The following is a 27,002-nucleotide window of genomic DNA, read 5'->3' on the forward strand; positions in this document are numbered from 1 at the left end:
TGGCCTTTGCTGCAAATGTAACATTCCTTATATAACACACTTCCTTTGACATACTTGTCATTGATGCAAATGTAACATTCCTTATATAACACATTTCCTTTGACATACTGGTCTTTGCTGCAAATGTAACATTCCATATATAACACCTTTCCTTTTGAATACTGGTCTTTGCTGCAAATGTAACATTATTTATATAACACATTTCCTTTGATATACTGGTCATTGATGCAAATGTAACATTCCTTATATAACACATTTCCTTTGACATACTGGTCTTTGCTGCAAATGTAACATTCCATATATAACACATTTCCTTTGATATACTGGTCATTGCTGCAAATGTAACATTCCTTATATAACACCTTTCCTTTGGCATACTGGTCTTTGCTGCAAATGTAACATTCCTTATATAACCCCTTTCCTTTGACATACTGGTCTTTGCTGCAAATGTAACATTCCTTATATAACACCTTTCCTTTGACATACTGGTCTTTGCTGCAAATGTAACAATCCTTATATAACACATTTCCTTTGATATACTGGTCTTTGCTGCAAATGTAACATTATTTATATAACACATTTCCTTTGACATACTTGTCTTTGCTGCAAATGTAACATTCCTTATATAACACCTTTCCTTTGGCATACTGGTCTTTGCTGCAAATGTAACATTCCTTATATAACACCTTTCCTTTGACATACTGGTCTTTGCTGCAAATGTAACATTCCTTATATAACAGCTTTCCCTTGACATACTGGTCTTTGCTGCAAATGTAACCATTCTTATAAAACATCTTTCTCTTTGCCATACTGGTCTTGTTGCAAATGTAATATTCCTTATACTATATTACTTTTTTGGCCATACTGGTCTTCTTTTCCAAAAGCTTAAAAAGTAAGTACTTTTTCGTTATAGATCTAAACACGGTGCTAGCAAGCTGAAGCATGCCAAGGATTTGTCAGAATTTGCACAGAAGTGGGCGGAGAACCTTGCAGCAAAGAACGCCTTCCAACACAGTGATTGCATGCTGGGTGGCGAGAGGATAGGAGAAAACATTTGTTGCAAATGGTCATCCACGGGGGCTGACTACACCGGTGGGTGCAATGATTGATATCTGTCAAGCAAGGCCTTACCTAATGTTTTACACTCGATCCTACTTTTTTGTTGCCATCTGACATCGTTTTCAGTCATTATTGTTTTTCCCCTATTGGCTTCATCTTTTTTAATGGTTTCTTTATTTGAAAAGACGCTAATACATTAATTCTTTTAAAGAGCGCTGTGGGTTACCTTATTCCAGATCAATTGGTGCTGTTTGATGTTCAATCACATAATAAATAAAAATATCCCGACTTTTCTTCCCTATTGTTTGGGGGCAGTGTTAACGGACAATTTCCTCAGTATATATTGATGTAGTTTCCATTGTATTCTAAGGAATAATATGTAACGGTATGTGGAAATAGTTCAGCATTGTTGATATGTCTGCATGTATCAGCAATTATCCTTAACAATACAATACATATACAGGGAAGGGCAATTCCAGCAGTAACTCAATCTTAAGGGGTGTACGAGACAATGCACTAAGACCTCTTTTGTTTTCAGGACGCGAGGCCTGTGAGCAATGGTACAGCGAAATTTCCAAACATGACTTTTCAACTGAGCCAAGGAGTCTAGGTTCAGGTAACGTCATTTGAAAGTTAGGAGATTAACACTACGTATTTATGCAAGATTTTCATCGCACAGTAAGAAAGCCGAAAATCAAAATGCATCAAACAAATATTCTAGTACCGTCGAATGGAGGTGTTTGTCGCCATTATTTCTCTAGTACTATGATCTAAACATAACTATGATGAATATGAATAGGTGTCCAACAGAATGATTCGTTATACAATTTGATATTTAATGCCACAAAATAAAACGTAACATATCTACGTTTGAACATAAACTTAAGCATAAGTGTGTGCATGATATTTAAATATAATTGAATACATGTAGTTTGGATGTTCTCTCTAGGTCACTTCACCCAGATGGTATGGAAAGGATCGCGTGAGATGGGTATCGGCAAGGCCAAGACGTCAAATGGCAAGGTCATTGTCGTGGCCAACTACAGACCTGCTGGCAATATTGTTGGACACTTTGTGGAAAATGTTGCCCCATTGAAGAAATAAGTGTGGTCATTGACAAAGCCATTACACAAGAAGTATTGCTATGGCCAAATATCGTCCTACTGAGAAAATTAAGGGAAATTTTGCGCAACGAAAGAAATGGTTTAGTTTACATATTTTTGATTATATTACTGAAACTTCGATCCAGTTAAACACATATAGATGTGTAGCACCAATGACAGAATGTAGGCTATATAAAAGTGCTATTTTTCGTACATATTGCTTTGGTTTTCGTCACCAGATATTTATTATATAAATAGTGTTGTCTTATTTGCGAGTAATGAACAAACGCTTTCTTTTTCTTACTGCATATCATGTGGCTTTGAAATAGTGTTAGGAAATATTTAGAAGTAATAGCGTTATTATAATACTTATGCATTTATTTCTATATAACTGATCTATGTGTACATTCCAACAACTGAGGCTTGCACATGCCCTTGAAACAACCTCAATACATGACGTAATGTTGTGGGTTTTACTTTGAATTTTGGTTGTACATTAATCTTATATTGCGCTATAAAAATTTACCCTTCTAAATTATCCTACAACTGGATAAAACATGTTTTTAAAGTAGTTTAATGTGATTTTATGTTGAACTTATTTATCAATTCATTCCAATATATATATTTTTTCTGATATTATTTTTAAAATATGCCATGTAATATTGTGTTTTAACATTCCATTTTAACTTGTATCTTTACATTTCATTTTAACTATTTCGTTCATATCCGGATATTAACCTTCTATAAGAACTAATACTGTTGTAAAAACATCTGTGTTCGTCCATTATATTTGATAATAAACACATAACTGATATATTGGTAATTGACTCATACACAGTTCCTTCTTATTTCACTTAATGTTTTTGAGAATCAGTTTCAGATTGCATCATTCTTTACTACGGTCTTACTTACCTTAATTTAACGCGTAGTACATGTCCAAAAAACGTGAGAAGTGACTAAATCAAACACACAAACAAAAAGGGAACGCTCGTCTTAACATACGACCTGTTGAAACATGTTATATGGTTTATTGGCATGAAACTCACACCAATATTTCCAAGATAAATTCAGAAATAAATCATGCTCGTCTTAACCCACGATGGTTGTTGCTTGGCAGGTTTCACAACACTTGTTTCTGGTGTCAGTGTCATAGGTGGAGCATTGGGAATGTTGGCAGGTACTGATTCTGTCCCCGTACTCGCAACCTACAGCAGAAAATACCCTAGTTGCAGTACATAAATCAAAAGTAAAAACGCACAGACAAACAAACCCAGGCTATAAAACTTACGTTAAATATCAATTGTTGGTCAATCAATTTGGGGCATAAAATGCAATCACAAAAGCAGTGATCTCCCTTAAAGTGCAGCACAGATAGTATTGATCGACAACAAGAAGTAGCCACCGTGTGTAGTTTGCAAGAAACGTTCAGCGTAAAAAGTGGAATTCACTTTGGGCTTAAAACGAATAATTCCATACTCACTAGCGGATTTAGGGGCGGTGGTTGCATGGACCAACTTTAACTGTTTCGGTAAATTTCGGAGAAAAAAATACAAAATATACACTAACACATCATTAGAGATTAAAAAGAACCAACAAGTTCATGCGGGAGATCTCCTAAGCCCTCCTACCAACATTTGAAGAATATATATTATAGGTAGGGACGCATGTTCAGAGCTGCAGGCCTCAAATTGCGTAACGTTTTACTCAAAAATCTAGATCTGTCCCTAATACATCATTGTTAAAAAAAGCAAAATAAAGCGCATTTATTATGAAGTTACTGGTATTTGATTAAACTATGTTGTGGACTCAACACATGTTAGTATTGCTTGTTAAAAGGTAGCAAATACAACAAAGATACAAAAGTGTACGCTGATAAACTTATCATTCCGAACTGAAGTAATGCGCTTGGATATCGTGATGGTCATTTAAAATGAAGACAAATTTCTTCCTTATAGATTGGTGTCTTACCGACATGGGCTGCGTTTCTATAATGCGAGCAACTTTCACAACACAGGTGTACATTATCTCCATAGTAACACATCCTTTTGACCGCCTGTGAGTCAATACTGGTCTGACACCAGTCACTCTTGTCGCCGAATTCACAGCCTGGAGTGTACTTTTTTTTATACATTTTGCCATCATTTGATAGAAAAGTTTAATCCGTACATAGATACAATACATGCAGAAATGAGAACTAAAACAAACTTTTAAAATGGGACACTGTAGAGACACTATATTTCACAATTATACTAACCTTAATTTGACTTAATGCCATAGGGTAAGAATGATTAACAAACAACCACTGACACCATTGACCAGCAAAACACACTTTCTTACTTATTACAGCCGGGTTCTTATATAGAAATGTAAACTACCGGATACACTTCTTCTAGCTGCATTGCATGAGGCGCAACAGACTTTCTGTGTGAATGTGTCGTAGCATCTCCAGTGATGCTGCGGCTGCGCAATCTGGGCACACGTCATTCCATAGGACGCCACGCCTTTTTGGTCACCCCAGGGGCAATTGTCTATATGGTTAAATTGTTGAGATACATATACTTTACATTACAGTGTAGACCTTATAGTTATACACATGCTGCCTTATGGGTTGAATATAATACGTATTTGATTTAGATTGAAATAATAATTGTGAAGTTCAAAAAGTTGAGAAGGTTACTCCATACATCGTTTTATCTGTATGGATGAATACAGTATTGGTTAAATTACAGGTTAAATCATTTGAAGGGGGCAGAGATAGCGCATTTTTACCATTACTTATTCTAATTAGAACTCAGATCAGCACTGAGTTCAAGGCTAACATTCGCTCACGTAAGCTAACTGTTTTGTTTTTGTACCCCTGTTGAATCGCAACGCTTACACTGCAAGCGGGGAATCACATTGTTACCGTTGGCCGCAGCCATAACTGAACACACATGCAGATGAGAACTAACTTGGAAATGACAACAGGCGATTCTTGTTACGATTCTTGAAAATTGAGATTTCATAATATTTCGTTAAATTCAAACTTTATGAAAAACGTTATAGTAACTTTGGATCAACTATAGTGTTTACCGATGGAATCTGTTCAAATTAAAATGTACATTAACATACCAGGAACGGACGGGGCGGAGTTGTCATGGACGCATGTTCCGCGTATACACCACTGTAACAGTTCAAACAACCCCAAATGCACTAAGACAATATTGCGCATACATTTACATCGAAACTGTGTTATTTTATTACATACTAGTATGGTGTTACTATCGATGTGGCTGGTACTATTAAATTGAGGCAACTAACTAAAACTGAAACATAAATTTCAGAAGTGATTTAATAACTATGACTTACTTTGGTACATATTCAGGTGTCAAAATAAAACAACAACAAAAACAACAACAACAACATTTACCTTTCTGTTGCCACAAGAAGTGCGGTCATCAGCGACTGAGGACAGACACCAGTTGTCCCTTGTCGTGTCGTGGCACTGTACGTCACCACATATCACTTCTGAGTAAGCTTTACCATCATACGCTGTTGCACCCTTGAATTGTTTGTGGAACAACATTATAAATGAATAAAACTATAAAAAGGTTTTTCAAAATGTTATTTACATGTACAGGTTCACATCAGGTAAGACAATTCTGTCTCATACGATGGTATAATTGTCTAATGCTCCTGTGAACTCGTGTTTCACTGACCGTTTCAATGCGGTATTTCCAATCAGTTATCGGTAAAGCTATTTCGATTCGTGTGTGGTCAGTTGTTTCGTGATATAATTTGCAATGTTTGTAACTCTGTAGAGGTCGGAGACGAATTTTATTACTTATTCAAAAGTATTTTTTAATCAATTACGAAAAAAGCAAATTCCAGAGCGATTCCAAAGAAACACAAACAGTCTTAGTTTCGAATCTCTAATGAATGAAAACAATGAACAAACACTTCGTCAATTAGGCAAATATTTGGCTATTATATTGAATCATTTTAAAAACACACCCGGCATTCTTAACACAAAACGTTAGATAATCATAGAAGCATGTATTTTCCTTTTGATAAATGTGTAACCACTTTTCCACATTATTTCTTCCCTCTGAAAGTAACAACTCACAGCCTGGCTATTGTAGTTATTATTATACTATTGTATACCAATATCGCTTGTGTCTTTCGTTCAGTGTCGTTATGGTACTTACCTCATGCCTCTAAACATGGTTTAAATTTGATGTTCTGACTACCGGGCCAGTCCCTGTAGTCTTCGTGGTATAATTACTAATTCATTGCATTTATCTCCACCCTCCCATATAACACTATAACATTTATTTACGCCCCCCCCCCCTTCCCAGTACTTTCCTACACTCAGCTCCCCCTTAATATTCAACTTATATGATGTGCTTTAAGGCCTCCAACCAATTCACATATAACAGAAACTCAGATTTACATAAACAAAATGATTGCAAAGGAGCAGACAAATATAATCTGACATATTCATGTATCATCAAAATATAGTGCCAATAATTGGCATGTTTAAATTTACAATATCATAAAACTATACTTTATCGGACTTGTATATTGTCAAACAACCTACCCTACAAAGAAATGAACCAGCACCGTGCTTGTTCACACACTGTCCGTCAATATCAGTACTAGCCGAATACGTTTGTGTGACGATGTTTGGCGTGGCTGTGGTGACTGGGTTTGAGCTGCACGCATTGCAACACATACGTTTGACTTCACTCCTTGAACAATCACTGTGATGGGATATACGTATTTGTTCGCATGTTCTCCCATTGTAAACGACTCCTGGTTGATCGCCCGCTGCACAGGTATCTACATGTTTAATTATTGGTATTTCATAAAAGGCACATTCCGCTAGCATGCCATTAATGAGTTGTTTAGAAAAAATAAATATTTCTTTAAAGCTGATTGATGGTAGCTACAAAGGTATTTTTTACGGTCAACTATAATGTGCAGCAGGACTTAAAATTGTGTAACTTTGTACATACATTGGCCAAATAGGCCATTTTCATTTTCACGTTATTGAAAAATAAAAATGTGCAATATGTGAATGTTAAGTAAAAAAAGTTTTATTAAAACAACGGGATTGACTTTGTGACAAAACATCTTCATTATGTCAAAAGCTACACTACAGGGAGAAGCGCAAACGATGGGCCACCATGCAATTAGAACCAACGATGGGCCACCATGCAATTAGAACCAACGATGGGCCACCATGCAATTAGAACCAACGATGGGCCACCATGCAATTAGAACCAACGATGGGCCACAATGCAATAAGAACCAACGATGGGCCATAATGAAATTAGAACCAACGATGGGCCACCATGCAATTAGAACCAACGATCGGCCACCATTCAATTACAACCAACGATGGCCCATAATGCAATTAGAATCAATGATGGGCCACACTTCAATTACAACCAACGATTGGCCATAATGAAATTAGAACCAACGATCGGTCACCATTCAATTACAACCAATGATGGGCCATAATGCATTTAGAACCAACGATGGGCCACACTTCAATTACAACCAACGATGGGCCATAATGAAATTAGAACCAACGATGGGCCACCATTCAATTACAACCAACGATGGGCCATAATGCATTTAGAACCAACGATGGGCCACACTTAAATTAGAACCAACGATGGGCCACCATGCAATTAGAACCAACGATGGGCCACAGTATAATTAGAACCAACGATGGGCCACTATGCAATTAGAACCAACGATGGGCCACCATGCAATTAGAACCAACGATGGGCCACAATGCAATAAGAACCAACGATGGGCCACCATGCAATTAGAACCAACGATGGGCCACCATGCAATTAGAACCAACGATGGGCCACCATTCGATTACAACCAACGATGGGCCACAGTATAATGAGAACCAACGATGGGCCACCATTCAATTACAACCAACGATGGGCCACAGTATAATTAGAACCAACGATGGGCCACAGTATAATTACAACCAACGATGGGCCACCATGCAATTAGAACCAACGATGGGCCACCATGCAATTAGAACCAACGATGGGCCACCATGCAATTAGAACCAATTATGGGCTATAATGCAATTCTAACAGGTGTTGCCATTATGATACTACCTACCTGAGACCCCCGTAACGTGTGTACTTGCTATGCACTCATTTGACATACACCACTGCAATACAAACATACAGAAATCGCTCAGAGTCGACATGTGTTATTATACGGGTTATAGCTACTCGTTGTGGGATTCGTTTATATATAGAAACTATCAAACATACACAAAGTAACAGACCAAGTCCGTGTTTCATAAAAGAGGAGAGGCGGTACCTAACAATCCTTGATTAACATACCTAGGTTTTATACAGTATATATGCCCTGTGCTGTTTGTGGAGGTTTGTGCTGTGTTGTACCATGTTTCTTGTTTGCGATATTTTTGTTGTTGATTTTTCGTTCTATGTCTTTGGCGTTTACCCTGTGCCATTAAACGGGGTTTATGTTTAAACTATTGGCTACTGAGCTTGTTTCTGTAGTTTTTTTTTTACATAAGTCTTAACGTAGAAAGGATTGTTAATAGTTTTTGTTTTAAAGGGAATATATTTTCGTCTTTTATATTTTATGAATCGGTCCAAAATCAGATCTAGGTACAACGTCATTGCATTATTACCTTTCTGTCACCACAAGGTGTGCCGTCCCCTCCGTCCAGATAATAACAGCCCCTCTTCACTGGATCATGGCAGAACATTTTCAAACACAAGCCGGTGTAATCTCCATTATACTGATCCTGAAAACATCATTTATTTACATACAAGGCCACCGCTTATCGATCCTTTCCAAGGTGAGAAAGTCAAATTTGAGAAATATGCTCGTTCTTGAACATATCGTCACTATCACACTGCCATTTTACACAGTACCTTATAATGCACCAGTCAATTGTAACCACATCCTCCCCCCACCCAGGTCCTGGGGTATATCGGGGATAGCCGGGGAAATGGGCCGTGATTTTACCTACCAGGTTGACCCGCAGTGCCGGGTGAATGCGGTGATTTTGACTTCGCGCAAAAAATAGCGGGGAATGGGCCTTACCTAGGGTCCCTTGGGCGCGGGGATATTTGCTGGGGATTTTACCCAGAGTCAAAGTACCCGCTATTCCCCGGACCTGGGGGCCATGGTTACAATTGACTGGTGCATAAAATTGAAATGTCAACCGCTTAAACGAAGTAGTACTATTGAAGGGTTGATATTGTTGCTTATTGCACGTTTAAAAGATATAATGTTATTGACAACATGTTCAATCCATCTGAGGTTTTAAAAACTTCTAATAAAAATTGATTGAAACACTGCATAAAAAGATAATAGTATGCATAATGTGTTTGCGACATCCCATTGGATGATCATTTGACCTACAAAGGCTGCGAAACCAAAAGGCAGTCTGCATTCCTGACCTAGATTTTACACCTGGTCGTACAGTTCATACATTGTCGTTTATTACATCTAAAAGGTTGCTTTTTTATTGCGTTTTTTTATGAAACTACAAAGCAATTCTTACCCTACAAAGGTAGGACGTGGGACCGTAATGCATTCTGCACTGTTCATCAAGATTGTACACCTGGCCGTACCACTGATGGGCTGCTGTTGTAATCGCCGCGGGAACATTGTTATTGTTTATATAATTAAGACAGTTCGTGTGGTGACTGCAAAACACAGCATTATAATTGTATATAATAATTCAAACTAGTAATTCATTTTAGTGCATTTAATACAAATGTCTATCTTAGGAGATGGCTATTTATTCGCAAACTTTAAGTTTTATCACTCAACAAATTAGGGAATGTTGATGACACATATATATCATTAATGAGGTATCTATGTAGTTTTAGGATAAAAAGGTAAATTAAAACAATAACGACAACATAAATCATGGAACACAAACTGTTTTAAACATAATTGGTATAAAAAGTGTGATTACAGATATTGTTAACACAATTTATATATTCAAAATAGCATTTATCTGAATGCATACGTCTTCAGGAAGTCTAGATAATTCCTAATGTACGTCACAGAGCACGAGGAAAATATCCACTTTTTCTTGTTTGCGAGGATAAAGTTTGCCTCCATGGCGTAACCTGCGTTTGTGGGACAAGAGTTTCCATTGCCGTCATGCTCACATCCCAGGCTGAAACAATCATGGTTGATGTACACGAAAATGGTGTAAAATATAAACCAAGAGTGCTCGTTATATGGGTCCAAACCGCAAGTGGGGAAAAACGCCATTCCAGCCATTCATTTTGTCCCGCCGACAGCTTCCAGCTGTTATGGATTTTGTTTTACAAAACATGTCGAACGTACATATTGCCCTCTAAAGCATTTATTTTATTTACATGCAAGGTTAAATAATACGACAAGAATGGTTCTGTGACCTTTTACATTGACAACACAATTTTCTTTAGAGCTTCCTCATGAAGCGCATTTTACTTAACGGATGCACTGTTGTCAATTTTGATACTTAAAGCTTAGGTAAGATTTATATTGTGTTTGCATGTGTGTGCGTGTGTATGTGCGTGTGTTGTTTTTTCTGCAGTTTAACATTACGTATTTTTTTTGAAACCTGTGTCCAATCTCGTGAGCCATCAACTGCGCAGTGTAGAAGTCCTCGTTGTCCTGGACAACGGAAACACTCTTGGCCTTACACTCTGCCTGTGTGTAGGCGTAACCTGAAAGTTATATTGTTAATATAACAGGAAGTCATAGGCCGTTTAAGTATAAGTGTGTTTTTTTGTTATTGAACTAAGAGTGGTTGTCCATATGAACCGCTTTTATCTCTTAACGTATAAAAAAGAAAGGGAAGATCATAAGCCACTGAAATCGATATTTCACACGTATTTCGTTTTTCAGTATTAATTGCATTTATACTGTACTCTTTACAGACCTACATCTGTGTTTTCATTTGTTTTTTCTTTAAATTAAAAAGTCTAAGTTTCCACCCTGTTTGATTAATTGAAAATATGATAAACAAATGAACAATCTAAAATTAATACCAGAGAAAGTAGAACTGCTCCCATTGTAGTGCAGGGGGTACCTGGAATATTCAGATTTTATGCGAATTATTATGACGTTTCTTTCTTTAAAACATTATTGTCATGGTAATTGCTATGTCGTGTATGTCTTTAAAACATTATTGTCATGGTAATTGCTATGTCTTTTATGTCTTTAAAACATTATTGTCATGGTAACGACAATCGTTTGTACCCGTTATACAGAATTTCGTATTACTTTGAAACATCATTTAAACAAATAAGATGTGCTCACGATTGTGCTCCTTCGAATAATGATGCGTATAGTTAAATGTTCTATACTACAAACTTACAATGTCATAAGCATAGTGTGGTCATGGGGTGCCGTCTGCTGAAGCTCTATGGCCTTTTGTTGGAACAGCGGAAGTACGTCTCTAGGCTCAACGACATACCCATTGTTACCACTCACTTTCACATGTTCAGTCCACGGGGAATCCGCAGCAGTCTAAGAAGTGAAATCGAACATGGCAAAATTTAATGTTAAAGTATCGAGGTTTCACGACATACCCGATGCTTGTTAGCATGACGATAGTTTATGACGAAGTATGAAGAGTTGACTACAGTGTGGTGGACTCATGATAAGTTGTATTATGGCGTGATAAATAGCTCAAAATTGCGATTTTATTTTCAATGTCAATGTCGCCTTTACACAGCAAAGGCTAAAGGAAACTATTAAAGTAAGCCGGAGGCAGCTGTTTGGTTCTGTATCATACACTTATGTTTCTTGCATTTCAATCATTCACATTAACACTTTCTGTCCACGGAGTATCCTTGGTCATGAAAAAGATATCTTTTTTTAATTTGGAACACTTTTGTCCGAAAGAAAAAATAAGAGTGTGTTTATTTGCGTGGAAAAAATACCAAAAGTAGAACAATAATCATTGAACATGCAACTGCATTGTTTGTCCTTCCTTTTCTTATTGGTTAAGAACACCACTGGAACTTTCATTACATATATGGTGTTGATGGTTGTTAACTACCAAAAATGAGTTTAAGTTAGCTGGCATACAGGTTATTTCACTGCATAATATATAGGAAATTTATTTAATGGTCAGTAACCTGGAATAGGATGGGATTAGTAGCAAAGCCAACACCTTCTGACTTGGAATGAACACCGTTCAGCTGATGATGAATTGATTCGCAGAGTTAACGATTTAAAAAATACAATCATTAGCTAAATGAGCTGGTTCTGAGCACCTCATTTATGTATTCGTTAGTTTCTAGAGGTCGGTAAACTAGTATTCTACATTAATTGATTACCGTCATGACCAAAACATCGACCAGTTTCAGTGTGATGTATATCTGATGACTCCGAAGACTTTTGTAGACATTGTTACTCTGAAAGTGAAAAAATATAAAGATCACATGCATGCACTATCTTATAATCAAATACCCGTAACCCTTTCTTCCGTCTTCATCTATGTGTACAATCTTCGCCCTCGATTCACCACTCCACTGTACATACCTTTTTGCAAGTCCTCGTTTATACCACAGTGACACAACTGCTTGAAAGAATTTGTTTTGCTAATAAATGTGCTGTAGCTATGATCGATGTCATTTTTCTTAATTCTAACAACAGATCATTCACTATGCAATATAAAAGATTGTACCTGATACTAGTAGCTATTAACAAACCTTTAAATCGAAGAAACAGCTATTTTGAAACCCATGCAGAGCATATAATTTGGAAACTGACTTCTGCGCAAAAACAACAACAACATATTCATACAACATAGCGGTATCTATTAATCCAGAACCAAACTGTTTTCTTTTTTCTTCAAAACACTGCACTGATAAGTAACAGAAGACAAACATCGTATTCTTGCGATAAATCTGCTCTTTTACTCTTTTTTGTTGTTTTCCCTATGATTATTATTATTTTTTTTTTCTGTTGTATGATATATTAAGACATATAATGTATAAGCAAACTAGTGTTGTGCACTCATTCTTCCCTGAACTGTTCAACAAACTCATTTACAATACATCCACTTATAATGTCATCGTTATACTGTACGGGCATACCAATGAACATTTAATATTCATATAAATTCCTACAGATTAAAAGCACTCGAACAAAAGAACTGTGATTTTATTCAAACGGATATAATACGTATTGGGGATTATTTCCAATAATAAACACATAGCACTAATGAGTATATATGCTTTAGTACTGTAAGAATCATAAACAAAATAAACACAAGAACAACCTAAAGGATAATAGCGTATACTAGTTAAAGCTCACTTAAAGCACTTTGAATTAAAACATGAATTGTATTATGTTTTCTATTTCATTATATTCCATGCCAAACATAAATAATTTAATATTTACCTTAAGGATAATAAAATAAAACGAACACATGTGTAGGTGTGCTACAGACGGGATACTTTAATCGAAAGAAAAAGAACGGTGAATCTTTTACTATATGTTTTTTAAAACAAAAGAAAACAAATTATACATTTGCTCCAGTTAAACTAAAGATCTACAGATCATCGCAAGTGACTAAGAAAAAGAATTCTTTTTACATAAACATACGAATACTTCGTATAACATTATTCGTTTTACAATACACTAAATACCATTCTCGTCATATTTGTAAACAAACCATCCTTAACATGATTTCGAAATAAATGAAATAATTTCAATACTTGTCAAATACAAAGAAAAAATGAATAATCTAAATGCCTAGATTTTTCGATACACTCATTTTGACTCGTACCGAATCTCTAACATATCTGCCCTTAGCACTGTCGGACTTCCAACGTCCATGCTTTTTAAGCAATCTCTCTGATACACCATTTGCAACCGCTGCTGTGGCCCCACCCGAACGAAACGAATGTAAACCATATTGTTTACTATCAATACCGACAGCTTTTTGATTTGTTATCAAAATTTCCCTGGCTCTATTGTAAGAAATAGGTTTTTCCGGGCAAAGAATATGCTTATTCAATTTACGAGATGTAATCACATGATTTATCATTAATTTCAGCTTCAAACAGAAATTTCTCAAGGAAAGAAACTGGACAAGAACATTTTCCTGTTCTAGAAATGATCACCTTTTCGCCAGCTTTGCACTGATCTGTTTTACTAGAAGAAATAAAAATTTCTGCACAATAAGAAAAAATCTTAAGATCAGACCTTTTAATATGTGAAAGCTCAATAAATCTCAAAAAACCTGCAAAACTTACTAAACACATGCAAATGAATCTTAAATCCAAGATATTGGTTGTATTTCCGAAATGAGCAATAAGTTTAAGCAAATCTTTAGAAATTTCAGATTTTTGCTGAATCGGCCTGCCAGAATCTCGCAACAGACCATTTTTGGTACAACTTACTAGATTTGTATTACAAGGGTCAGAAAACCCTGAAACTTTATGAGCCCACGAAATACTATAAGTAATAGCGTTCACTTTTGACGCTGACGGTGAAGAATCTTTCATGGATGAAAGAAAAAGTGCAACATGATAATCGGAAGCTGGAAGCGGTTTAAAATAATATTTTTTGCACCACTGGCTAAACGATTTAAAATAACAATTGTATTGTTTGTAAGTGTTATCTGATTTTGACAGTTTCACCAGCGTTTGTAAATTAACATGATGTTTTTTGAGATCATCGGACAGACATTCTTGGTGAAAATTCCTCCAATGTCCAACCTTGAATGCATCTGTCAAATGTATAATATAATAACATAATAACACCTTTTTGTGTATAATTATTAATTTTTCCTTTCACATACACATATACCATTCAAAACATATTTCTTATAATCTTCGTGTACAGTACACGACTTCATTTGTACCAGGTACAAATGGGCACTCCGGCTCGACAGGCCGAGTAAACGAAATTAATGCCGATAACGTAGGGGAAACAACACACACACACTCATATCATGTATTTTCACAATTTTCTTTCTTATACTTTTCATCGTCCTTTATGCCACAATAGATATTAAGATCATGATCTTTATAAACGGTGCTTTTTAAACATCAATGTATATATACAGAAAACGCTGTTTTACAATTAGCAAATACAAATTTAAAATATTTTTCGCTTCCTTCATGAGCATTAAACGCTTACAATAATAAGCATAACCAGTGTAAACACCTCCAACTCAATGCTGAGTCATGTATAGTCATTACTATCTTTGATATACTTTTCCTCGAAAAGTTATACATTTCCTCTCCATAATTCATAATCGTGTGCATCACACAAGCTAAAAAACACAACTAAGCACAATTTACTTATTACTTATGCAGTCTAGTATACATTAAAATACTGGCCATTAAAGACGAATAGCTAGAACTTTGCTAGAGAAACGTCTAGAACTAAATACGCTATCACCCCTGCTATCAAATATTGATTGCCATTTATCAAACTCCAAAACCTCCAGTACAAAATCTCTCTTCTGGCAGTTTGCTTCAAACAAAGTTGGCCTTTTAGGAACAACTAAAGTTCCATGTGCAGAACAAGCAATTAAATGAAATACAGCTTTATTTACTAGATAAATAGGCGGGACTAACCAATTGTTTTCACCGGCCCAATTCTGTGTGAATGCATCGACTGCCTCAGTTTCAAAATCATGAAACTTAGAATTGAATCTATGTATTTTCCTATTACTATAATTAGCAAATCTGTCCACTGTAAACGGTCCCCATATCCTATTCATATACCCGAAAAACTGAGGTGTAACCTCCCATTCATCAGTATTCCTATATTTACTGATATCATCAGCAATTTGCAAATCCATAGGGACCCATTGAATATCGAGATCAATCTTGTTTTGTAAACAAAGTCTAAACACATTCAGATCTAATTCCTGTAACTCTAAAATGGGGCTGCCACCCTTGATAACAAGAACACAAAGTTGAGAATCTGCGAACCATTTCACCTTATGATTTGCTAAAGAATGTCCATACGCTCTCAGTGCCAAAAATACAGCCTTCATTTCTCGTAAAGTTGAATTTTTATCCTTGTCATCTTCTAACCACATGTCGTGAAATACAAAACCTGGCATATTGACAATATGCGCTCCACATGCGAAACTACTAGCATCAGAATACACTTCTAGCGTATCTACAGCAGTGCATTTACCCAATGTTCTGTAATTTAAATTGTCTACATGTTCGAGCCAGAATATAATCTCAGAAATACACGGACAGTCTATTTCTAAACTGAATGGGAAATCCCAACTAGTCCTTGAACAAATTTGAATGTACATAAATCTAGTCATAAGCCGTGCAATATTGCCAATAACCGGCATCATAGAAATTACTTTCCCGATGCACTTCGCTAAACTCCTAGCAGAAACAATAGGAAGCGAATTTAAAAATTCCAAAAGCAACATTTCAAAATCTTAAATTCTACGTCCTGGAATGCTAATAAAGTAGTCAATGCTATTCCACAACAAGCCAATCCACTCTAGACTTTGAACCGGTAACCAGATTGACTTTTCATCATTCATAATAAGCCCTGCCTGATTGAGGCTATCTTTCACAAATATTGCATCGCGTGTAGCTAAATCGCAACTCTTGTTGGTCCCCCACCCATCATCAAGAAACATAACAATTTTGATACCGTTGAATCTCCAGAACATATCCATTTCGCACAATGCCTTACTGAAAATAAAAGGAGTGCTCGACAAACCGAAAGCAACCACAGAGTAGCAGTAGTATTTTCCTTCTAAACTGAAACCCAGAAATGTTTTATGTTCTGGGAATATATCGATATGATAATAACCTTTAGACAAATCAAATTTGTAACAATACGAGTCTTTTCCAAAATATTCGACTCCTACTTTCCAATCTTCAAATGTCATCTTTTCCTTCCAAATATATTTATTTACTATTCTGAGATCTAAAATAAGTCGTTTCTTACCCGATTTGTTTACATAAACACTTAAAGGACTGATTACATGAGGTGAGGTGGAAAATCTGTTTGTTCTATAAAACCGATTTTACCTTGTCATCAATAGATTCTTTAACAAATTCAATATTTGAAAGAGCTGACTGATTATTTTTTGAAAACGATGTATCCGGCATTGAAATGAAAGGAATAGCCGTTTTCAATAACATCTATTATATCAGGGTTTGTGCCAATAGTCTTCCAATAGTGTACATTGTTTTAAGGCTGCCTTTAACCAAAGATGTTTTGATGGGAGAATCAGATTCAAACTCAAAACAATGATCTTGAATACAAATATTGAATAAATACTCATCATTTAGTGGCTGAGTTTGCTCCTGTGGGCTTGACATCACGGTTGGCTGACTGGTTCAGTCTGGATAGCCACTCGCACTCGCGCCGGAAGTGACCCCGCTTTCCATATGCGAAGCAGATGACTTTATCTGGCGTTCTAGAATAAGGTTGCTGGGGTTGATACTGGTCCTGATAGGGACTGTAGGTCCGAAAAAGATCCCGCATGCCCGTAGCCAAGGGCCGTGAGGGGAAGATGGGCCCCGCGCCGGAAGGACGTCCCGGGTATCCAAAGGATGCCGCTGGTGCTGGCCTCCGCTCCATACGATCTTTATCTCCGCTGTAACTTGCTCCAGGGTCTCTATCATTCAAGGTCTCCGAGTCCCTGCCACGAGATGTGCAAACCGGCTCCTTGCCATGTTGTACTTCCGGTCTCCTGCTACTGTCTTCCGGCTGGATAGACTGGACCAAGGAAATAGACGAAAGCTGCCTATGGCTAAACTCAAGCTGATCTTGGTCATTTATTCCCGCAGAGTCAAATGACATCTTCCCGTAGTGAATACCAAAGATTAAGAACAAACTCGAGATTTGACAATTTTGCTATGTTTTCTCTATCCCGTCTTAGCGTCGAATAACCAATTCAGTTCAGTAAATGCACGAGGAAAACTCCTGATTTACGCACGAGTAACCAGACCTATACCTAATAGTACTTTAATAATCCTATACCGCAATAATAATAAATACATGTATCGTATGATAAAAACAATTGACTCACCGAGTGGATCAAGGAAGAAACGTATGTTTTAGCATCGTTGACTGCATTCGAGACACGCGTTGAATGAGAGTCTGTTGACGGGGTGAGTTGATACCACCTGACATATGAAAATATGAATAACACAAGGTCACTAAAATAACAATAAGGTTATGTTGTAATAGTTAATTGGCAGTATTGAACATTCTACGTTAGTGTTTGTTAGTAATACAAATACATATAGCTCAGATGCGTTTGGATGTCCGCAGTGAATGAGATGATTAACTGCATCAAATTATGTAAAACTTGGATAAATTCTCCATCGGTCATCGTTTGGTGAGTTTGCAATTTAAACGTTTAGATTGGCTAACAGTTATTATTGGATAAATGTTAACCAATTACTAAAGGTTAAGACTAGCTTTGACCAAACTGGCGATATTTGATGACATCGTGTTCGCTAAAACACTGAATAATTAAACGATAATGAATAAACTTTGTTAGAAGGATTTAAAAGAGATTTTTGTCCTAAAAAATGCCATTTCTAAAAAGTAGGCTTCGAAAGTTTCTGCTTTCAATTTGTAAAGTAAAAATAAAAACAATAACGTACTTGTCAAAGGCTTTGTAATCCACAACTACCAACAATTCAAGTTGAAGATGAGGTACAGCCCTTTCAACATGACTTGCCGTCAATGACCCTTGAAGGAATAATAAAATGCTTTACCTTCTCTTTGGTTTTGATGCCTGTTAACAATGTATCTGGGCATTTAGGGTTGTCTCTGAACTTTCCATTTCAATAAATTGATTGCAAATCTCATTCCAATTAAACAGCAGAAACATTGCAATGTGAAATAATATGTTGCCATAAACCTTTAAGAGTGTGAGAGAGGTCCAGTCCAGTGGTATAGATGTCCTCCCCTCACCTAAGAGGTTATAGGTTCGATGCCCACTAGAGTGGCAGTAGTTTAGTGACATAACTGTCCGCACCTCACTCAAGAGGTTGTAGGTTCGTTCCCCACCATGGTGACAGTGGTCTTATGGAAAAGGTGTCTGCCCCTCACTCAAGAGGTTGTAGGATCGATCCCCACCATGGTGACAGTGGTCTTATAGAAAAGGTGTCCGCCCCTCACTCAAGAGGTTGTACGTACGATCCCTACCATGGTGACAGTGGTCTTATGGAAAAGGTGTCCGCCCCTCACTCAAGAGGTTGTAGGTTCGATCCCCACCATGGTGACAGTTGTCTTATGGAAAAGGTGTCCACCCCTCACTCAAGAGCTTGTACGTACGATCCCTACTATGGTGACAGTGGTCTTATGGAAAAGGTGTCCGCCCCTCACTCAAGAGGTTGTAGGTTCGATCCCCACCATGGTGACAGTGGTCTAATGGAAAAGGTGTCCGCCCCTCACTCAAGAGGTTGTAGGTTCGATCCCCACCATGGTGACAGTGGTCTTATGGAAAAGGTGTCCGCCCCTCACACAAGAGGTTGTAGGTTCGATCCCCACCATGGTGACAGTGGTCTAATGGAAAAGATGTCCGCCCCTCACTCAAGAGGTTGTAGGTTCGATCCCCACCATGGTGACAGTGGTCTTATGGAAAAGGTGTCCGCCCCTCACACAAGAGGTTGTGGGTTCGATCCCCACCATGGTGATAGTGGTCTAATGGAAAAGGTGTCCGCCCCTCACACAAGAGGTTGTAGGTTCGATCCCCGCCAGTGTGGCAATGATCTAGTGATAGAGGCATCTGCCTTTCACCCAAAAGGTTGTAGGTCCGATCCCAACCAGGGGTACCTTCGCGTGCTGTTTCTTAGGATACCAGTACTGGTTTCTATTTAGGAAACGGACTTGACAATGATTCATTTAGCTTTCAGCTCACAATATCGCTAATGTGAAATTGATATTATCTTTATCATTAAATGATTAAATGTTTGTATGACAAAGCAGGAGAAAAAAACCAAACACACAATTGAAAGGAATACTCAAGTTAAACGTTGTACTCCGTTTTATGAAGTAGTTTTGTTAGATTGACGCAAGCGTTGAAAAGGTGACCCTCCAATTGTTAATTCGAAATTTATACTGTAACTGTACTGTAACTGACTTTGACATAATTTTACAGGAGCTCATTAAAATATTTGTTTGGCACATCAAGTCATGCATGTGCATTTACTAGATCGTTTGCGCCAATATACTACACTTAATAGTCCTGCAAATATGTTGGTAAATCCGACACCATACCGGTCTGTGTCTGTAAACACAGATTTCTATATATCAAAACAACAGGCTAAGTCTGTAGTTTACAAAAATGCATGTTGCAGTTGCGAACACAGTGGTGCAACATTGTGTTTTTAACATGGCGTCCAAGATGGCCGCCATAAATTATGAGAAGCTTCAACTATTGCCTACATATTCATAATGACTAGAAAAAGCAGTTAATAAAGTCAGAATACCATAAAAAGTTTATTTAATACATAATATTGGTAACAGGAACACATTATTGTGTTAAAATTATAGAACTCAACCCATAATAACTAAGATTTCTTGCAGAAATAGACCGGACTAAATTTCAAATAAAGTTAATATGTCTGAAAGAGTACAATAAAACGTTTAACTTAAGCAAAGTTAACTGAGATATATTATAAAAACAACTTTTAGATAAGTCTTCTAATTTAAAAGTGTAATTGATGCATGCAATTACGCATGCAATGGCATACCATGACAGTAAAATGTTTTAAAGTTAAAGAGTTGCTGTCCTTTGTCAAACATTTGTCATGGTTTATATGTCAACAACAGAAGGCCATTGTTCAATAACATTACATTTTTATGTATTTTCACCAAAGAAATGAAGAAAATGGAACATCTTTTTGACTAAGGTAAGTTTTATAAAATAGTCATTTTGAATTTTCATTATAAACAGCTTATATTTTGTTTAATTAAAGGTTTTTCCCACATAAAAATGAAACACATTATTATTCCGATAGACTAATTTTGATATTTCACCTAAACAATAATGATATTTTTTAATACAATTGCAGTACATTTTTAATACAATTTTCATAAAAATTACCAGAAATAAAGTTATACACTTATCTTTTAAAAAAAAAAAAAAAGCCATTGAATTTGAATAGTATTCGGACAAGCAATAGTTACCGGATACATTTCTAAACCATTAAAACTGTTATTTTGGTGTACCAGGTATATGTTATTGCTGTTGTTGGTAAGCATTTATGGTTTTTAAATACTCTTAACATTCAGATGATGGACACATTATTATTCCGATAGACTAATTTTGATATTTCACCTAAACAATAATGACATTTTTTAATACAATTGCAGTACATTTTTAGCACAATTTTCATAAAAATTACCAGAAATAAAGTTAAACACTTATCTTTTTTCAAAAAAAAGAGTAACCCTAATCCCTAACCCCAACCCTAACCCTAACATGACACTATTTTCCAATCATGTTAAGCAAGAAGCGATTTTATAGGCAGCCAGATTTTGGCCAATCAATAATTCATAAAAGATGGCTCACTTCCTTTACGTTATCATCATAATTGTAGAGCAACATATAAAAGCCTGTGCCATCAATCATTTTCATATATGTCTGAAAAAAAAAACTGATCCTGAAATAAATAACAATGAAAATGTAACAATAACAAGAAGATCATCCTCAATTGCACTTGACTGGAGGTCACAATGTTTCATGCGTGGTGAAAAGTGTGATACAATAAGGGACGCAAATAATCAAAGATCAGGAAGGAGTTGGTCCATAGTAGAAACGTCAAATGTCTCAAGTACATAGTCAAAAGTCCTGAAAACATCAGAAATAAAGAATGATTATTCTTTGATAAATAGGCTTAGAAGTGTTTCAAATGGGGATCTTGTGGCTATGGAGGCTCGCTATTACCGAAAGAAAGGCTGTCAACCCAAATAGTATGACACTTACCTAAAGATAGACCAAATTAACAGCAACATTGCTCAGAAATTTAGATATAGATCGGAGCATTTAAATTAAAAGAAGAGTATGCAGATTCCATCATGACACAAAAGAAGGTTTACAAACTTACTGAATTGAGGAAAATATTTATTGAAGTTGCAAGAGAAGACTTTGGTAATGATGTAGAAACATACAGAAACTTTTACTTCAAAATTCTTCTCCAAGATGTATGGCCTGAATTGACATTTGTGTATCAAAATGGTAAATCAGACTTAGTTTGCTCAAAAAGATGTTAATCTAGGAGAAGCTTTGAGAGATTACAAAGAGTTGGAACAAAGTTTTCATTATGCCAGTGATGAGGACATTGAAATTGACCTAGCTACTGATGAAAGCATATATACAGTTCACAATACTGTTGGTGTATTAAGAAGACTCATCTTGCGAAATACTGAAACACTAGATGTTGAATATTTTTCTGTTGATGAAATGTGTCTGTCATCTCAGAAGAAGTTTGTTGATCCTCTCTTATACAAAATGATAAGTTGGATGGCAAATTCTAAGGACTATGAAAATGCTACTGAAATTCCAAATGGTAAACAAGAAGTTAAACTCCTATCACTTGCCTGTGCTTTAACAAGTTTAGTCACTTCAGTTCATTCACCAAAGCAACTTGGACTTACAGTGCACTTGTGTAATGAATTTGGAAGCCGCCACTTAATTGAAGATATGACAAGTCTAGGGTACATAATTTCATATTCGGAACTCAGAATGTTTCTCTCCTCTGCTGCTAAACATGCAATCAAAACACAATGCATAACTTAAACGTGATGGTGGCCAACTTGTTGTAGGGGTAGCAGACAACTGGGATCACAACGAAAAAAACAACTGAAGGCAAGGGCACGACAAATGCCATGACATATATGCTGGTTTCACTGAAGGTCAGAGCTGACAGGCAGATTCCGAGGAAGATCAACAAATAGTAATTTCGGCAAAAATAACGTCCAAGGTTAATAATTTACACTGATAGTATATTTCATAATTCATGTACACACTTGTATGAAATAAAAATTATTATTTTAATTAAAAAAGCCTTGAAAGATGTGATAAAATATAATTAAGAATTTATAAATAGAAGTACAATTAATAATTAAATATCAGCTATAAAATTCTCTATAAATACTATGTATTAATGTGCGACAATGTATAATTATGTAGCAGAAAAAGCTATCACAATATCCCCATAATCATGGCAACACCAACTGATTATAGTACGATATAAACTGTACTGTTGCGATTGAAAGAGTGCATGAATGCCTTAGGACAACACTATGCCTCGGTAATCTTCGATATGGGTCTGCTTGCAAAACCATTAGAATATTTTTTGGTGTAACCAAGATGAATTACAAGGAATTATACCTGATAAAGAAGGAATGCACCTGTTAATTTCTGTATAAATTGCAGGAATCGGGTATCTTTATGGGGATGCTGGGCTCCAGTATGTTGAAAGTTGTATTAGTTTAAACATTACTGATACTTGGTTATTTCTTAAATGCCATATAAATTCTCTGTTGTACTAGTTTTAAAGGATATTTCAGTGACAAATACAATTCCAATTGCTGATCATGTTCTGATAATAAATGCAGTTTAGCTTTATCAGACATGATAATTAAACATTTATTTCTCTATAAACTTAATTGCTAATTAAATAATAATTCTAGATTTATTTGATATCCATTTAGTACAAGCATTTTGTAACAAATTGAAATAAATGGTGCAATTATTTTAATATTTAAGTCTTTTTCATTTGTTAAAATAATCTTTTATTAGTAGCGGATTATCTCCATTTATATGAATAAAATGGTGCAATCATTAGCTAACCATTGATTGCAAGTTTTTATCTAATTTATGTGAATGTATTGATTGTAAGATTTAATTGATATCACTAAATTGACAGAAAATTATTTTGTTTTTGGTTATAAAGACAGTTATATTCAAAACAATGATTTTCGGCGGCCATCTTGGACGCCATCTTGGATAGCATGTTGTACAACTGTTTTCACAACTGCAACGTGCATTTTCATTAACTACAGACTTAGTCCGTTACATTGATATATATATAGAAACCCTTGTTTAAAGACACAGACCGGTTAGTCCAAGAAATAGGCGAGATATTCTTATCCATTTGCAGCACTATAAGGTTTATCTCAATTGCAGCATTCTACTATTTGAGTATTTCATTTAAGGAATGACGTCACCAATACGTCATATGTACTCAATAAAAAAAAGTTCTTATGATTGATAGACATGTTTTCACATGCTCAATACACTGTAAATCAAAACTATCATTATTCATGAAACGTTTATACCTTAAGTATCTATTCTTGCTTGATTTATCATTTAGAGTAGAGATTAAAGCATAAACCGCTGCCCTATAGTTGAAAGGTGATTTTGGAAGATCTGTCATGGCGGACGGTGCAATTTTTAGAGTTTGTTTTTCAAGTGGAGTGATTTTTCTTAGGAATAACTTGACCCCCCCCCCTTTTATTGGCTTAAAACGTAATTTAAAGCTTGTACTTTAAGAATATATGTGGTTATCATAGCCTGCATTCGCTCGAAATGCCTTTAATTGTTGTCTGAAAATTATAATTTTACATTGAATTATATAGGGAATAACAATGGTGGTGTGTAACCTTAACGCGACATGTTTCCATCTTAAATCAATATTATCATAAAATATGAACTGCATTTATTATATAACATAAGTGCACGTACATTACTTCCAGGTATTTTTCGAAAAGAAATGTTGAATATGGATCTAAAAATTTCACAGGATGTGTAAATTGGTGAATCAGATTGAAATACTTTGAAAATATGAATTGAAAAAAGAGAAGAGTTAGTTACATGACTTTTTGCGCATTGTAGTGCATAAAATCCATGTATCAATACACATTAATAATATGACCTACCGAATAGCAAAATAACCAATAACCACATGATTCAAGGAGCACACGACGTGGTCTGCTTTATTTCTTAACTTATATCGACTGTAACTATTACATTGACCAAAAGTAGGACATTATTTTGAACCAAGACACAGTTAAAATGATAAGGCGTGTACTAAATTTGTTCCAGTTCTAACTAGTTAGCAATGTTTTGAATTTGCGATAATTGAACCTTTATCGGAGCTAAAGGGAGCTTTATACTTATATGAATCAAATACAGTAAATGTTAATGAACTGAATAGCTATTTTTCAAATTAATCATAATTTTTAATAAAAACATTAACACAACGTTGACAACGACGACGACACGGATTAATTGATCAAATACATATCAAACAGAGATAAAAACAAAACAAACAAACAGTAAAACAATGAAAAAACATTTTGAATCTCAACTATATTGTGTTAGTCATCATTCTATCAATAAAAAAGTGATGATTTCTTCTTGAATATTTATTTCAGTAATTAATCATCAAATCGTTATAAAGCACGTATTCATTGATATTTGCACATTCTGATTTATATCGGTCAAACTAGTTATATTATAGATAAAATAAGCCCTCGCACAATCATACAGTTCGTAAAATTCTACAATGCTGTAGGTCACGACGGAAATAAGTTACCAGATCCGAATAGTACGGAAATAAACGAACTCAAACGGACACCCACGAATACTCTGAGTGAAAGATGACGATTTACTTCTTAGATTCATCGGCAAAATTTACCATGCTTGAAACTCCCATGACCACGCATGTCTACCAACGGTCTGGCCACGATTTTTCGAAACTTCTTAAGCTTGAAAACAGTAACGTATTTCAATTAGTCAAAATACATACTTAAGATGAATGTGGATAAAAGAAAAATGGTTGATTGTAATTATTATAAAGATAATTCCTTTCTAAAGTTTAAAAATTCTTAACTAATTAAATATTATGCAAATTATTGAGAAAGAAAAAATGTGAGCTTAGCTTAATCCTGTTATAAGAGACTTCGAGAGATTGGGGCCTGAAGGCTAATTCTAGATTCAGATTCAGACTATTAAAATATCAAAGTGAAACACGACATAGTATTATACATGAAATATCAGGCAGGTGTAAGAGTTTTTTTACGCCAGCTCACTTAACCACATATTTCAGTATTTGATCAATAGTAAAAACAAACACTTTTTAGTTTTAGTGCCTCCAAATAACAATACATTATACCTGTTAAGTGTTTAAATTGCATATGTCGTTTGCATTGCTTAACTTTAATTCCATTACCTAAACTATGTCCTCTTACATACTTACAAAGCTGACTTTGCTTCACGTTCGTAGTCCCGGGAGATTCCAGCACTGTTGAATCTAACCAAAATACATAGAGCAGATCGTTTAATTTACGCGTAAATGACCGAAAGTGTCCGTTTACGTTCGTTTATTTTCGTTCCTGTCACATCTAGTATATTGCTCAAAAGAGACTGCCGATATACATATGATGGGAGTTCTTCTGGTCGTTACGTCCATTTGTTTTAGAGAAATAATTGTAAAAAAAGGTATGCTTTGCTGCACGTGTTTATATGTCTGTGTCGGAGGGAAGCTATTTAGCGCCTAAAACACCCATGTAGAACTAATATCACGCCACCTACTGGACGTTACATCAAATCAAGGATAATAATTTTCTTCTTCTTCATAAATTCAAACACGAAGAAAATTATATTTCTTTCTTGCTGATGATTGTATTCATTGGCGATTTCGTTCTGTTAAGATTTAATTTAAGAATGAACAAATATATTCCATACTTACTGCACCCCCCCCCCCCCAAAAAAAAAAACAACAACAAAAAAAACAAAAAAAAAACCCACAACAACAACAACAACAAAAACAAACAAATTCAACAACAAAAATTGGACAT

At 35.7% G+C, this 27,002-nt stretch overlaps 2 protein-coding genes across 8 annotated transcripts in view; one reads left to right on the top strand and one right to left on the bottom strand.

Moving 5' to 3' along the window:
- LOC128224846 (uncharacterized) overlaps positions 1-2,976 on the top strand; it is a 38,885-nt gene extending 35,909 nt beyond the window's left edge. For all 7 annotated transcript variants that reach the window (XM_052934925.1, XM_052934926.1, XM_052934930.1 and 4 more), the window contains 3 exons: positions 914-1,092; positions 1,598-1,675; positions 2,009-2,976. In XM_052934925.1, the coding sequence (XP_052790885.1) occupies positions 914-1,092; positions 1,598-1,675; positions 2,009-2,163 (412 nt within the window). In that variant the 3' untranslated portion in view covers positions 2,164-2,976. The remainder of the gene's footprint in view (positions 1-913; positions 1,093-1,597; positions 1,676-2,008) is intronic.
- A 194-nt stretch (positions 2,977-3,170) lies between these two features.
- On the bottom strand, positions 3,171-25,180 carry LOC128224815 (A disintegrin and metalloproteinase with thrombospondin motifs 19-like). Its single transcript, XM_052934876.1, has 17 exons — positions 25,080-25,180; positions 18,791-18,878; positions 18,208-18,304; positions 12,506-12,583; positions 11,539-11,690; positions 11,210-11,250; positions 10,780-10,885; positions 10,195-10,347; positions 9,721-9,865; positions 8,839-8,955; positions 8,295-8,346; positions 6,742-6,983; positions 5,572-5,703; positions 5,274-5,325; positions 4,538-4,690; positions 4,131-4,268; positions 3,171-3,367 (listed from the first exon to the last, which is right to left on the bottom strand). Exons 1-17 carry the CDS (start codon positions 25,105-25,107, stop codon positions 3,252-3,254), a joined length of 1,890 nt encoding a protein of 629 aa, XP_052790836.1. The 5' UTR covers positions 25,108-25,180; the 3' UTR covers positions 3,171-3,251.
- Between the last annotated feature and the right edge of the window lie 1,822 nt (positions 25,181-27,002).

The sequence above is a fragment of the Mya arenaria genome, chromosome 17 (genome assembly GCF_026914265.1).
Source record: "Mya arenaria isolate MELC-2E11 chromosome 17, ASM2691426v1".
Taxonomy (NCBI): domain Eukaryota; kingdom Metazoa; phylum Mollusca; class Bivalvia; order Myida; family Myidae; genus Mya; species Mya arenaria.

Excerpts from the sequence above, each read along its gene's own strand:
- LOC128224815 (XM_052934876.1), bottom strand. The coding sequence starts at position 25,107 with ATGTGGTTATTGGTTATTTTGCTATTCG. Across the intron at positions 5,326-5,571 it reads CTTCTTGTGGCAACAGAAAG|TGGTGTATACGCGGAACATG; the intron begins GTAAATGTTGTT and ends GAACTGTTACAG. Across the intron at positions 3,368-4,130 it reads TAGAAACGCAGCCCATGTCG|GTTGCGAGTACGGGGACAGA; the intron begins GTAAGACACCAA and ends TTTCTGCTGTAG.